This window comes from Lissotriton vulgaris, chromosome 2_1, assembly GCF_964263255.1.
Source record: "Lissotriton vulgaris chromosome 2_1, aLisVul1.2, whole genome shotgun sequence".
NCBI classification, from domain to species: domain Eukaryota; kingdom Metazoa; phylum Chordata; class Amphibia; order Caudata; family Salamandridae; genus Lissotriton; species Lissotriton vulgaris.
In genome coordinates, this window is record NC_141687.1 from 708,973,811 (window position 1) to 708,989,830 (window position 16,020).

The 16,020-nt window shown below is 49.0% G+C and overlaps 1 protein-coding gene across 2 annotated transcripts in view; it reads right to left on the reverse strand.

Annotated features, from left to right (window-relative positions):
• Window positions 1–1,471: 1,471 nt before the first annotated feature.
• Window positions 1,472–16,020, reverse strand: part of AMPD3 (adenosine monophosphate deaminase 3) — a 119,165-nt gene continuing 104,616 nt past the window's right edge. For both annotated transcript variants that reach the window (XM_086955957.1, XM_086955956.1), the window contains exons 14-15: window positions 15,174–15,284; window positions 1,472–5,294 (exon numbers count right to left, since the gene is read on the reverse strand). In XM_086955957.1, the coding sequence (XP_086812083.1) occupies window positions 5,115–5,294; window positions 15,174–15,284 (291 nt within the window). In that variant the 3' untranslated portion in view covers window positions 1,472–5,114. The remainder of the gene's footprint in view (window positions 5,295–15,173; window positions 15,285–16,020) is intronic.

The window sequence follows — 16,020 nt, forward strand, 5'->3', positions numbered from 1 at the left end:
CTCTTTCTCTCCATTTCATTGTTGTAAGTTCCTTTTCTGCGCACCCCCACCCCTTTCTCTGTTTGCCACTATTCTACCTCATGGAAAGGCTAGGGAGCAGCAGGGCGCCCTTTGCAAAATATTTTAAATATTTTAAACTGTGTATCAAGTAAACATGTATTCCTGAGTCAGACTGCATGACCTATTGTGTAGTAATTGTATAGCTGTTCAATCCCTGGTGGCACAGCACCTCGGATAGTGTGCTGCATGGCTAAACACTTACAAGGTCCCAAAGGCGAGACCTACTAGTAGCACCTCACATTTTGTGAATGTTGTTTTGCTGCTTTTTCTTCTTGCCAATAAACAGCCCACATTTTGTTGGAATGCTGCCCCAGGGACCTTGCCACATTCTTTCCGTTCTTTTCAAGAACTACATTTTGTAAAGGCTTATGGTTCAGGGAGTAACTTAACACTATCTTCTGCTCCCTACTTCCTTTGTGTTTTGTGGCTGTGAAGTATAATAAATACTTGCTACTGAAAAATGCAACCAGTTTTTTGCTTACACAGAGTTGAATGTCTACTGAATGGCTTTGCAAGGGTGATCCTTTGCTCTAAATCCGCCTACTGCAAGTTTAAATGTAATTTTTAGGTCGAGCCTGAGCCAGCGAGCATGCACTGCTATGCGAGAATTATTGTAGAAGAGTAGGGAATAGAAGCACCGCCCACTCTCAACCCATGTTTGCCAATGGCTTGTGTCATTGTCTGTCCTACATGCTGGCTTTTACCAGGGGTTCCCTGTGATGCACCAGGACTACAAGACCACAATTTTATGACAAATTATAGATCCTACCTCCGTCCTTTTTGCCATCTTGTCATGTTCCTTTATCTTAATATTTGTGTGTCCGTACAGGCGTTCTACATTTTAAGTTCCTATCATTGCCCACATTGAAGAACTGGGGGCTGACTGTTGCCTCAGCTGAAGGTAGTCTGACAGATGGTCGGTAGATCAGACCTTTGTCCGTGTGTACAAAATAACAGAAGTAACAAGCATTGGCATAGCCAATAGGTCTCGCCTTTGGGCCCTTATATGTGTTTAACCATGCAACAGTTAATGTTGTTGCACCAAAGATATTGTACTGCATAACTAAATACTTATAAGGTCCTAAAAGGGAGACCTATTGGCTATGCCAATGCTTGTTTTTAGATGTACCTTGGAGGGATTTCATGTTTAAGGTAATTGTAATGTCATGTGATCACTGCTATCTCATTGCTGTGCAATAAAATCAATAAAGAAATGTGTGTTTTTTTCAAGCGTACACTGGGCACTGTTCAGTTTGAATGCAATTATTTGAAGAGGAAGTCAATCATGGGTAGGGCATGAAATCAGGCCTCTATTGGGATGCTAACGGCACAGAAACTTGGAAAACGAAGTCCGCGCCATTAACTGTACACAGCACAAAAAGCAGACATTTTCCAAAGGCGACACGTCATCCACCTTGACCCTGATACCGGGTAGAACAGTGTTTATTGGCAGCAACATCCAAACATCAAATACATACGCAATTAGTCGTTACATTGCACGTTGTGTTTGTCAAAAAATAAACAAAATCTAGGCATGGATTTAAATCGCCAACAAAATAAACTCTGTGGTTAAACATAGAGAATAAAACATTAGTTCTTTTACCCTCCCTCTGCCTTAGGGCACATCTTATTATCAACCTCTATAAATATATTATGTGCATCTCCTATGTCCAAGTCTTTCTTTGACTTTTTAGCATGTGCTTTAAAACAGCTTTCTGCTACATAAGCGCTTTTCAATCATTCACTCTGACAGCGCGTTGAGTAACACGAATGAGTAGTTTCACCCCTGTACCTGTGTGCACCCTGCATGGCTGAATCTGCCTTTCATCTTTCAAAGGTGGATGAAATGAGTATCAATGACTTGGCTAACGCCCCAAATTTAGATAGCTGTAAAAGTGCCATAACAAGTGCTATTCAAAAACACATTATAATAAAGATAACATAAACAATATTATTCCGCTCACAGTATGTTCGTTTAAAACATTTTAAAAGGTATTTAGAAAAAACAATACAAAAAGTATTAAAGAATTATGTTTACACATAAAGCTTGAAATGGATGCAAACTATGGAAGAACGATATGTCTTTACACGGTGTAGTATGCAAATTGCATTTCCCAAGCGGGAAGGGAATTTGTTTGAACAGCCAGTGCACAATATAGAAAAAAACTCTTCAAAGTTAGAGGTTATATAGCCTTTGCGGCTCTATGAGCATGGTACGAATAATCCAACATAAATACAATAGACACGGCATGCCGCGGGTATCCTCGGAGCACACCTTGCTCACACAGTGGTTTATTCCAAGAGAACTCCTCTCAGTGCTTTGGTTTCACATGTCAGGGTCCCTAGACATGAACCAGGTTCCACCAGGCATCGATGGCCACAAATGGTCCTTCAAGAGTAGGACCCTCCATTACCACTAGGGGGACAAGAGAGCAGCTCTGTTCAAGCAAACTGCAAGTTCCAAGCAGGTCTAGGTCCCCGTATGGTCTGTACTGCCACTGAATGGGACCACCTGTAAGGTGCCAGGACCCCCTAAATTGTTTACGTTCAAGTAGCATTAGCAAAGGTGCCACGCTCTCGGGTCCTCGTGCAGCGGAAGGCCACGCTCAATTACACTGAGAAACTGTTCTTGATTAAATGTGCAAATCAGCAACAAAACTCCCAACCATACAATGTACATCATATATATTAAAGAAATAAATTCTCTATTTGATAAAATAGTTTGTTGGTGCACAGTGCTTATAATTTAAATAAAACATACACAGCTCTAAGTAACACCCAATGCCATCTGACCATTTGCATCTGGATTTATGTGTTATATATCCGTAAAGTGCCTTGAGTGTGCTTCATGCAGCACGTTGTTATTTAAGTGAGGTCATCTTTAACAATACAGTCATGCATGAGTGTACAGTCACGGTGCAGAAGAGGAATCCAGGCCCAGCCCAGCATGCCCAGCATGACTACATGGAGGGGTGTGCAGTGATCATCCAGTACGCGGACGGGTAACAGGGCATGCACACAGCGACATTCTGAGGATGGTGGCATGACAGCGGTGCAAGTAAGTGAGGTCCATCAGGATGCTGCGGTGCTAGGTGGAGGCTGAGAAGGTAGCTTTAAATTTCAGCTTGAAGGCCTTGACTTGGAGTGAGTTCAAGCTACTACTGTGGGACTTAAAAAAGAGTAGGGAGCTACTTTGCTGGAAACCCAGGAAAATATACAAGCGCGGCTGTAGAGTTGGGGGCCAAACTTGGTTGAGATGAAGCCATTACTTGGGAAGCAGAGGGCAGTGTTGAAATGCTATCCTTTGCGAGAGTTCCCAGAGCTTCTGCAAAATCTATCTTGCGCTGTGGGTGTAAACTGACCCAGTCCCAACAAAACCATGGTTTATGCCTTTTGTTGAAATCTGATGAACTCTGGTGGACTTTTGTAGTGGCGGTGCTGCCTACAATAGTTTTAATATAGTCCTACTGAGCCTTAAATAAAATCCCATGGTTTAAGCACCACAGCCTCAGAAAGCAGGTATCCTTCTGAGGATAAGCACACAGCCGTAACTGGAGCTGCTCAGTGCTGACAGGTTTTGCTGACATTCAAGAGACCAGCAACAGCCACGGTTCCAAAAATTAGGCAAATACATCTGCTGTGTGACCTCTTAAGTACAATCATACAATGTCCCTGTTCTACAAAGACTTTGAGAATTTAAATGTTGACCTTGAATGTCAAATGGAGTGCCACAATGTACCTAATCATTGTCTTGGATGACTGTGATTATCTTTCTTTGAATTGGAAACAAGGAAGAAAAAACTATACCTTCACAGACGTATGCAAATTTCCAGCATAGGAGTTCAACATTTATTATTTTCATTTTTAAAATGAAAATACGTTTTCCAGAACATCTAAGGAGCAGGGGCACTGTATTAAATTGCTGGCAGAGCTTGGCCTGCGTCCTGGAAATGTCGTGATCTCAGTGAAGTGACAACATAATAAAATGTGGCATGGAAATATAACTTTAGAAAAGGAGCCAATGAAAGCAAAGCACTTCAGAAAGATTAGATAAATGGCTGATTGCAGAGAATAGAAGGGTTATTCTCGTGCACCGCTTGCCCTGAAGCGTCTCTTGGTGGCATGTGGCTACGTGCAAATAAGCAAACATAAGTGCTTTCACTTTTAGTCATTCTACTCTGTTACAGCCAGTCTTGTGCATCAGCATGCCCTTCCGAGGAAGGTGGACCCCATAGTTAGGTTCTTTCCCCTTTGCCCTTATAGTCGCCATTTAAATATACAGGTCAAGGTTCCCCCAGGAGAATGACTTCTGGAGGGGGGCAATGGCTTCAACAGAGCTATGTGGCTGGTTGGCTGTGGATGGGGTTTTGTGGACTCTGTAGGTTGGCATTGGTGGTGCGGGGCATGCATTGCTCTACTATGACCTCTAAGTCATCTAAAGAATCAGTCACATGTCAGCTCAACGCACAAGGAATCTCTGAGCACATTCCAGGTCACAGCCTATGAGGTGTGAGTGATATTGTTGAGATGGAAAAGTAATCTGTCCTCTGGCCCAGCACATTGAAGTGGCTTTTAAAGAAGCGTCCTTTAAAGTCAAGACCTGAAGTGGCTAATAATGAGGATTCCTATGCTGTCAACCCATTTCAACCACCTCAGTCACAACAAAAGGAGATAGTGTTGAAGTTGTGCACCACTTTCTCTTCTCCTGGCAATGACTATTAGTTATAAATAGAATATGTCGCAGAGCACTCTTTCAATAGAGGCCTTGGAGATGGAACAAATGAAAACCTAATGAGCACCTTAGTCTGTGTGAAAGGCCAGCAGGATGGCAGCCTTAACTCAGTTAGTCCTCAGGCCTTCAGGGTTGGGCTCACGTGAGGTGTGTGGTCTCAGCACCTGAAACCACATAATGTACAGTCACTGAAGAGCGCTCCACCGAAGTAAGTTGTCCAGAAGTCCTAGCTTAAAGGTTTTGATTTCTATCAGGTGAACAAGCTTTCGAACAGGAAGTGAATGGTCCCCGGTGAGATGGCGCCACTCCTGTTGTGTGCCGCTCACTTGGATATCGCATCTACAACCTGCTCCGATTTCATGGCATCACTCAGGAAACTAAGTTCGTTGCATAGTGTCTCGTGCCTGTAAGCCATGCGGATCTGTGCAACATTGGTCCTGGTAATGTCATTTCCTTCGGGACCCTCTTTCAGATAATTCACTCCCAAGAAGTGTCGCTTTTCCTGTTGGCAAATAAAGGTTTGATATATAAAAAAAATGTTTTAGCATCCGTTACTGCTACATGTATCTGTTATAGAAAATCTACACAATCAGCAAACGATTTTTTTTACAAACTGTAAATTATTTTGATGCAAACATACTCCACATTGGTATTTGTCAAACCGCTGCTGGCTTCTGGAAAATGCAACAAATGTGCAGAATAAACCTTTGATCATGTAGGAAATTAGTTTTTTGTGTGGCTAATAAGTTTGGTGTCGTTTGGCAAATCTCCACAAAACTTTTTAAAAAGTAAAAAAAAGAAGACATAAGGGGCCAGGGTAGGATTCCCCTGTCACCCCCTTAACCTGGTGGTGGGGTCCCAAATTTGTGGTAAAAAAAAAAAACATTCACAGGCTCCTCTGTTCGTTTTTAACCTCCCCCCCCCCCCCCCTTAGGCCAGGGCCAGAGAGGGAAGAAGGGAAGAAGGGTTTATTTTTCTGAGGGAGGGGGCATGAGTGGCCCCCTTCCCAGGTCGATTTCAGCCTTGGGAACTCAATCCCACATAGCCCGACATATAATTTAGGGGGAGTGGGCACACGTCTCCATGGGCCGATTTTTGCCCCCGGATCCCATCCCCTGGGGCCCAATGTCTTTTTCAGGGGGAGGGGGAATAGGGCCCCCTTCCCCAGTCCATTTTTGGCCCCAGGGACCCCATCGCCGGGTCTTAATATCTTTTTGAGGGGGAGGGGGACAGGCATCCCAACTCTACAGGCCACTTTTGGGCCGGGGACCCCATCCCCTGGGGCCCATCGTATTTATTAAGGGTAAGTGGGGCACAAAGACTCCCCTCCCCTAACTTCTAAAGTCTCCATCACTGGGAACTGCAAAACTAAGTAAAAGGGAGGGTGTGGGGGCGCGAGTAATAGTTACCTAAGGACACAAGTTATAGTTACTTGGGATAACTATAAATGTTCAATTTCAGTGGTTTTTAGAGTTTAAAATGCTATGTTGGTACTGAGCATTTCACCTAACTATAACATTACTTTACCCCTGCATGTTCAGAATCAGCAGTCGTAGGATAGTTGCAGTAAATGCTGACAATGGAAGAGTGTTTCATTTATACTTCTCTAATATCTCATAAGAGGAAACTGAATTGATAAAGATGTTGATTACTCATTAGCCACCTACATAGTGCACAAAAAGCACTTTCACACAGCACGTTGTGTGACAAGCTCGATCTCCCCTCTATTTGTGCCAGAGTGAGGCTACACCAAGGCCTTGAAATGCACAGGGTGAGTAAAACAACACAGGGCTGGATCTTAAGCAATCATGTCAAATATTTCATTATTGTACTGTAAGAGGGAATGATTCAGGGTACTGGAAGGTGGAAGGCAATGTGTTTTAAACATGGGGTTCAAGCATTCATTTTACAGCCCAAATTTCCAAATACAGTGGCTAGAAAGCTATTGGTTTTCCAGTCATGTCTAAAGAAACACGTATTAAATATTTAAATATTTCATGTACTGGCGCAGTGCCCAGAGGCGAGAGGGGTGTCTGGACAGGCTGAAGGAGCATCCGCCATCCCCCAGATCATCTAGGTTTTTTGCTGTGTCTCACAATTCCAACATTTTACACCAGGGAGAAACATATGCTCTAACTCTGCTATGCTTCTCTCTGTCCCCAGATTCCGTCGGGCAAGATGTGGCGAACGTTCCTTCTCTATATGGGCCAGGACAGCGTGAAACCATCTACCCACCGCACTGCGAAAGATCCAATACAAACTGGCCTTCGGTAAAGCTCTAAAAACCTACCTATTTATTTCTAATTGGGTGACTTCTCCACTCTCCCTAGCTTTCTGTATCTTAGCTTAAAGTACTTTTGCCTACTCTAGAGCCTCATACTTTCCTTTCTGTGCATAAAGTAAGATTAATTCCATAATTAAGATTAATTCCATGAAATGATAAAACATGATATTGCCAACTCCCTAAAAAAGAATTTAAAGCCTTGTAAACGTTCTTTGATTCGTCCACTAGGCAACAGAACCCAGATTCACAAAAAAAGGGATACATTTGCTCTCGTAGTAGTACTCCTATAAAGGAGTGCAGATTTACTACTTTTTGGGAGTCACACACATGTATTCCTGGAAAACTATATCAGACACACTATTTTTTTTTTTTTTTTAATATATTTTTATTGCAGAGTTATAAACAACAGGAAAAAGGTAATCAGCCAGTGCACTTGCGGGCCCCCCCCACCAGTAACAGTTCACAGGTATACACAGCCATTCAGCCCGCATCCCGGAGGCCGGGCGGCAAATCAGGTCGCTCCGTAGGAGCACAACACAGTGCACGTCCCAATGGGACCCTGGCGAAAGATCGTTTCATGTATCTGCTTTTACCCCTCCACCCGCAACAACATTCCCGTCAGCCATCTCCGAGGTATCAACGTAATCGCCCCCATCGGGGCCTGCTCTAGGCTATTCGGGCCTTCGTGCCAGGCCGTTCCAACCAATCAAACCGCCCACCACTCAATACCCCCAGTCCCAGTAGGTCCGAGGCCTCCACCATCAACCCTCCCAACGGCTTCCGGCCCTCCCCAACTCCCCCTACAACTAACCCCCCCAACGCCCCCCCCCCCCTGGCAACTGCTAAGGTGTGTGCTTCGCTCTACTGAACTGGATGGGTCCCCTACAGTGCGTGATGTCATACTTCTGTGTTCGCCCCGCGGTGTCCAGCGGCTTACTCCTCGCCGTCCTCATCCTCAACCAAAGCATCACGCAGAGCCTGTACCACTAACTCCCATGCACGCGCTGCATCCAGAGCCTTCTCATTCCCCAACTTCACTGCTTGCTTCATCCGGAGCACGCTCTCGCAGTCAGACCATCGCAGCAACTCATTCTTCCACCTACGCAGTGAGGGACCCCCCCTGGCCTTCCAGTGCCACGATATTTCCCTTTGAGCCAATATCAGACCCAGATCTATAAATTTACTGGTCACCTTGGTGTGCTTAGTATGCGGGAACCAGAGCAATAGGCACGTCGCCATGTCGAAGTCTACCTCCCTGTCAGTCACTTCATTCAGGAGGTCCCCCACCTCAGCCCAATAAGCTCCCAGTTGCGGACATCCCCAAAACAAGTGGTCCATGTCCGCCCCTAGGTGCGAGCACCGGGGGCAACAGGCATCCGGCACCCTAAAGTGCCGCTGCAGTTTTTCTGGGGTTAGGTAGGCCCTATGGAGCACATAAAAATGGACCTGCTGAAAGCGCGCGTTCCTAGTGCCCTTCCACGTGCGACGCAGGATATGGCCCCACGCCGTATCCGGTATGGGCCGGCCAACGCTCTCCTCCCACTTCGCCTTGAGCCCATGGAGTGGTTCCAGCCCATCGTTCAGCATCCTGTTATGGAGGCACGTCACAGCCTTAAATGTGCCAGCCGCCATCACCACATATTGGCATGCCATAGTCGTCGCGGGTTCCAGGAGCCCCTCTTTCCAGTGCTTTTGCACGGCAGCCACTATAGCCGCGTGCAGTAGGAAGCCCCCGTCAGGCAGTCCGAACTGGTCCCGGAGCACGTCGAACGGTGCCAACGCCCCATCTATATACAAGTCCCCCACCACCTGCAACCCCGCGTCCTCCCAATCCATCAGCGGGGACCAGTCCCCTCCGTGGGGCAAAGCTGTCAACATCCCGATCGGGATCTCCGGGGCATAAGGCCGCGATGCCCTCGCTCTCCGAAGGCTCCTCTGCCAACACAGCCGGAGCGTCCGCTCCTCCATGGTGAGGGCCCGTAATTCGAGTCTTTGCTGCATAATGATGTACGACAGCACGTGGCGCTGTATCCCCCGACCCCGGTCTTCCTCCGGCCCCCGGAACACCCTGGCTACATTCTGCGTTAGGACCTGCAGCTGCGCCGCTAAATAATATAGCTCAAGGTCGGGCACAGCCATGCCCCCCTCCAACTTGGGGCGAAGGAGCGTGCTCAAGGCTACCCTGCGACGACCATGCCCCCACAGAAAGCCAATAATCATTGACCGCAGGTCCCTAAACACTCCCTGGGGAATCCAAACCGGTAGCGTTCGGAAATAGTAAAGGAAGCGGGGGAGTGCCACCATCTTCAACAATGCTATCCTGCCCAGGACCGTCAGCGGTAGGGTCGACCAGAAAGACAAGCTACCCCGCAGTGACCGGACACAACGGCCAATGTTGCCCTCCAGGAGGTCGGCGGCCGAGTGGTAAATGCGGACACCCAAGTAGACGATGCAAGAGGGTTCCCACGTCACACCCAGGTCGCTGCTAGGGGCTGGCGATCCCGCCCTCAGCGGAAACACGCAGGTTTTTGCCCAGTTGACCCTAAGGCCCGACAGTCGGCCGAACTCGGATAACAACTCCATCGCTCCGACCAGTGCCCCTGAGGTGTCTGCTAGGTACATGAGCAGGTCATCCGCATAAAGCGATATATAATGCCATTGCCCATCCCCCACCACTCCCGCGTAACGGTCGCCGGACCTCGCATGGACCGCCAAGGGTTCCATCGCTAGGGCAAACAATAAAGGGGAGAGAGAGCATCCCTGACGTGTTCCCCTGCCCACCGGATACGCGGCAGATACCAGGCCGCCCAATCGTACTCTCGCCGTTGCCGAGTTATACAAGACCCTCGTCCACTTCCGAAACCCATCGCCCATGCCAAACCGCTCCAGCACTCCATCCAGGAAAGGCCATTCCAAACTATCGAAGGCCTTCTCAATATCCACGGACAGTACCGCTGGCGACCCCTCCCCTTCCAAGATGGCGTCCATTATTCCCACTAGGCGGCGGATATTCATCGCCGTGCTCCTCGTGGGTATAAACCCGGCCTGGTCCCTGTGCACCAGGCCCGTCATGTGCGGGGCCAGTCTAGTGGCTAGGACGCGACTCAGGATCTTGTAATCCACCGTCAGCATGGACAGTGGGCGATAAGACCTCACGTCCGCGGCATCCCGGCCAGGCTTGAGGAGTGGCACTATCAAGGCCTCCCGCATGGAGGCAGGCAACACCCCCTTCTCGAAGGCCTCCGCGTACACCGCCAGCAGCCTGGGCGCCAGAGCGTCAACATAGTGCTGATAGAACTCGATTGGGAGTCCGTCCACCCCGGGTGTCTTGTTACGGGCCATATGTTTGATAGCCACTCGAATTTCCGTAAGCGTGATCGGGCTACCCAGGTCCGTCGCGTCACCCTCGTCCAAGACCGGAAGCGGCCTCTCCCCCAGGTATTCCACGATGTCCTGCACCCCCACTCCCAGCTGACTCCGGTACAATTCCTCATAGTAACCCCGAAAGCGGTCCACTACAGCTGCCTGAGAATACACCATCTCTCCCCGTGCATCAATAATGCTGAGGATCGGGCAACCCCTAAGTTCCGGGCTAGCTAATCTGGCCAAGAGGGTACCCACCTTGTCCCTCTCTGCGTGCGCCCTGATCATGTACTGCCTGTAATCATAGCCTCTCAATCGTTCCGTCTCCGCGGCTACCACTTCCTTCGCGTCCAATAACTGGGCCTGTAAATCTGGCCTAGTCGGCCTGCGGCGTTCCAGGTCCCTCAAAGTCTCCTCCGCTTTCTTTAGGTCATTCAGCACAGTCGTTCGAGCATTCGAGAACCTACCCAGGCACACCCCTCTCACCACCACTTTCATCGCATCCCATTCAACAGACCTGCTCGTCGCCGTCCCATCATTCACACCGAAATAACTTTCAATGCCCTGCCGGACCGCGTCGTCGAACACAGAATCTTCTAGCGTCTCCGGCCGAAGCCGCCATGTTGGTATTACTGAGCGCTCCCTCTGCCATTGAATATGCACCAACAGGGGGTTATGATCAGATATCGTCCTAGCAAGGTACTCAGCATGGGTGATCAATGGAGCTAGGGAGCCCCCGCAAAGCACCGAGTCAATCCTAACATGTAAATCGTGTAAGGCGGAATAAAAGGAGTAGTCCCTGGTTCCCCTGTGCCTCTCCCTCCAAACATCCAGCAACCCCCATCGTTCTTGCCAGTCCTTCCTGTGCGCGGCCAGCCTGCGCACAGGAGAGTCCACCAGGGGGGGATGGGACCTATCCAGAGCCACATCCGTAATTGAATTGAAGTCCCCCCCTAGAACTATCGGACCCGCCAGGAAGGAGGCCAAGGACCCCGAGAGGCTATCAAAGTATCGGCCTTGGTCAGTGTTTGGTGCATAAACACAACAGAACACCACATCCCGTCCATACAATCTCCCCTCCACCGCTACAAATCTGCCATCCGGATCTATTACTTGATTCAGCACCTGAAAGGGGATCCCCGCCCTCACCCAGATCAAGACCCCCCTGGCATACGCTGAATAAGTGGTGCCAAAGACCTGGCCCCGCCATCTTTTCTGCAAGGCAGCGCACTCTTTTTTAGTGAGGTGAGTCTCCTGGAGCATAGCTATCTGAACCCCCCTGCGTACCAGGTATGCATGTACTTTGTGACGTTTCACCATAGTCCGCAGCCCCCGGACATTCCACGTTAGGCATTTCAAATTAGGTAATGTCCCCATTCCAAGTCCGTACAGTCCAATTCAAACTCCAACGATCCATGCCCCCCCCAATGCAGTTGCCCCCCCCCCAACAAGCCCAAAACTGAAACATTCCCCAACCCCCATTCCCCAGGACAGAGCACACGAACCCAATGGCCGCCCCCATCCAAACCTCGAACCAACTTCTCGCACACTTACCCTGTGGTCTCCACCACAGTCGGCCTTAAGGGCCTCGGGGGGGTGAGTCGCCGCCGACCCCAGCCAGCGGAGCCCGCGTCCGCCCTTCATCCCCTCTGATACACTCCCCCACCCGGCAACCCGCCCTCCAACAACAGGATATCACCCTACCATGAAGTCCCGATTAAGACCAAAGTCCATCTTAGCCGCAGATAATATCATCCGAAGTCTGTGGGGTCACTGTCGGCCCTTTCTGGCTCTCTGCCTCCGATAGTTCCTCTCCAGTTCTGCTGCCCTCTCCTCCCGAGTCCGTTTCGGCTCGTTCACTATTCTGTTGCGACCCTGTAATGGCCGCCGTCGCCGCGAGTGCGTCCCTCTTCTCCGCCGCCATTTGGGCCTCCCGCTTCTCCCGCTGGCGCCTGTTGCGGGACCTTATACGTTGTGACTGCCGCACCCGGGGCTGCTTGGGCTGGTCTCGCCTACTTTGGTGTGTCCTGTCCGTCCCCGCTCTGTACAACTCAAGCCAGTGCCAAACTTCATCCGGAGTTTGGAAAAAGTGCGTGGTGCCATCCATGATAATCCGCAGCTTGGCCGGGTAGAGCAAGGAGTACTGAATGCCTTCCTCCCTGAGCTCCTTCTTCACCGCAAGGAACGATGCCCTGTTCTTCTGGACCGCCTGCGTGTAGTCCGGAAATATCGTCACCTTGCTGTTCTCCACCCCGTAAGGGCCCGACATCCTGGCCCGCTGGATGAGAAGGTCTCGGTCTTTGTAATGGAGGAGCCGCACCACCATTGGACGGGGGGGGCGGCCAAGCCCCGGCGGACGAGCGGGCACCCGGTGGGCTCGCTCCAGAGTGAAAAATGGAGTAAGCCCCTCCGGCGCCACCACAGTGCGGAACCAGTTCTCCATGTAGGCCACCGCATCCTCCCCCTCAATCCGTTCCGGCAGGCCTACGACCCGCACGTTGTTCCGCCTATTGCGGCCTTCGGCATCCTCCGCCCTCCGCTCTAGAGTGTCCAGCCGGGCCAAAATGTCTGTAATTCTGTGCTCCGCGGTCACCACCGAGGGCTTCAGGTCCAGCAACAGTTGGTCATGATCCTTGACCCGATCCGCCAGCTTCGCGTGATCCGCCCGTAGTAGCCCCAGGCCCGTGGCCACTTGGGCAATGTCGTTATGTAAGGCCTCCTTGGTGGAGGTGATCGCCTCAAGGATGGCATCCAAGCGCCGGTTCAGCCGCTGTTCTTGGTCAAGCTCCGGGGAGGGACTCTCACTCAACCGGGTCGATGTCGCCGAGTCCCCGTCGCGGCTCCCGGGTGTCGGCCCTCCGATCGCCGCCATGTCAGGGTGCTGCGTCACAAGTCCGGCCACCCGGTCTGCGGGTGCTCTCGTGGGCCCGTGCCGAGCACCGGGCACCAGGCAGTACAATGTCACCGCCAATGGACTCAGGAGCAATGACCAGGCGGATGAGCTCCGTTCCGTCACCCCCACTAGTCCGGCGGGGGGAGGATGAGTCACGGGACGGCAGCCGACGGGGCCCTCGGGTCCCTCGGGTGAATCGGGCAGCGTCCCCCGGTCTCAAGGCTTCACGCCGCCAATCCCAGTGCGTCGGGCAGTCGGGTGCAGGGTCCCTCTCTGCCTGGTGGCAGCCGGGCTCAGGGCCGAGATTCGGGACCATCCGACCTCCTCGCCGCCATTTTCTTCACACCCCTGTCTACACCTCGGCCGCCTCTTCCTCGATCTCCTCGGGGCCAGCAGTCCCCCAGCGATTCTCCGATTACGCCCAGCCGTCCCCTTACTCTTCAGAGGGCAGGAGAGTCGTTTTCGGGTCGCCTAGGGTCCCAAAAACAGGAGAATTAGCGGGATTCCGCGCGGAGCTGCGAGCTCACGCCGCCATCCCGATCGGCGTCCAAGCCACGCCCCCCAACTATATCAGACACACTAGTGGTAATATCAAATGACATTTATTCACAGTGCTACTTCCCCAGTGCAAAGTTGTAGACACAGTGCAATTTCACATTGTGGAACAGGCTGCCATGCTGTGCACCTGCACATTTTTTTGTAATTCTTTTTTTCCATTGGGAAATAATGTTTCCTACTGTAGAATCCCCTTTATTTAAACTGCTACAACATTTGGGGTTATTCTGCACCCTTTCCCACCCTGGTAGGGAAGTTACTACAGCCCTTTGCTGGAGTACATCTTACTATCTCCTGTGTGCTAAGGGGTCAGAAAGGAATTTTTAATGGGCACAAACTTACAACATTGTGGGTGTTCACAAAGTTTCAAGGCAATCCACACCCTACTCCTTCCAATTCTCTCTACTTTCACAGGATTTACTACTACATAATTATACGCAGTCCTGGAATAACAGTATGCAGTACTGTCTGCATTTATGCCTGCTAAGTATTTTTTGTGGATCCATGACAGGCACTAAAGGTGCCATTTTATACCGTTCATGTATGTGTAGTACGAGAAATGGCTTTCTGAATCAGGCCAAACTGGTGTTCCTCAACGGAGCAACCTACACTCTACTCCTCTTAAAAGAACTCTGTTTTGGACAACTAAACTGTACTAACTGTTAGCATTTTAACTTAAAGTGATATTTACTTTTATGAGTGGACGGGACATTTGGGGGGGGGGAGACGGGACGTTCATCAAGCTTTTATTTATTTTATACTGTAAAGATTTTAAGTAATCGTGCAGTTCATTAATAAAATTGTCAAAATTGGTGTTCCTCAATCCATACGGGAGCAGTATGTAGACTCAGTTTGTTTTGAAATGTCACTCATTTCTCTGAACTTTCATCACATCATAATCAACTTCATAATTAATAGGGGTGAGTGTAATTATAATTTCGGAGACAACGTTCTCTGAAAGTATGAAACATTTCAATTTTGCACAATTTTAAAGTTGATTCAATTGCTAAAGTCTGCTTCCCTGTGAAAGGTGGGAAATGTTCCGGTACAAGTTTTTTTCCTTGAAAAACCTACTTTGTGCAGGAATTCTTGCCCGTGTTTTCATGAAACTGTCAACGTTTGTGATGTTTTAGAAAAGCTTCACGAAAGTGGTGAAGGTAATATATTTTATTTATACTAATGCTAAACAGTGCTTTTACACAACCATGTTTTTACCTCCTCTACAGAAGTTTTACTTTGAGGATTATTAACTTAATATCCACTCTTTAATAAAGGAAAGCTCTTACCTTATCCGATAATCCACTTTGCAGCACACTGTTTCTGGCAAGTTCACACAAGTCACAGGTGCTTAGCTTCCACACTTGTGCTGCTATTGCAAACTCCTCCATCAGGGCTTCCTGTGAATCCGCAAAGTCACAGCATAGGTGAAAATGTAAAACATATATCCATTATGTATTTTATAAGCACATAGTATCAATCAGTTAAGTCCAGGGCACAAGTCCTAAAAAAAGAAGTGGGGGGACTCTCCAAGGTAGGCGTGGTCTCAGGAAGTGACATCACGGCAGGAAGTGACATCACGACAGGAAGTGACATCACAACAGGACGTGACATCACAACAGGAAGTGACATCACATGTAAGGCAGATCTATAATTTGCATATAATGCAAGATTTAACAATTGAAGCTGCTTGGTACTTAAGCCTGTGACTTAAGGTCCCTGCATGGAGGAATTAGCAGCCCAAATGTGGATGAAGTTTGGCGAAGGTGACATGAACACATTTTCAAAACACTATAGGAAAGTTTAACTGCAAGATTTTGTATACATTACAGGTTCCCAGAGAGGCTGCTTCCCACACTCGACAATGACTATTACACACAGTAGGGCTCCATATTCACGTTATTCTAACGATGAGTGTTATATGTTATCTCCCCACCTATTGTAAACTAGCGACTCTGTATTAAATAGTTTTGTTCCAGCTGCCTCTCTCTAGCTGTGGCGGGATTTATTTATTTTATTTATAAAGTTTTATATAGCGCGTACTTGATCCCGAAGGATATCAGAACGCTTTACAATTTGCAGCAAAGGTAACAAATCAGAACATTAGTCTAACATTGGGAATCTTGGCTGAAGACA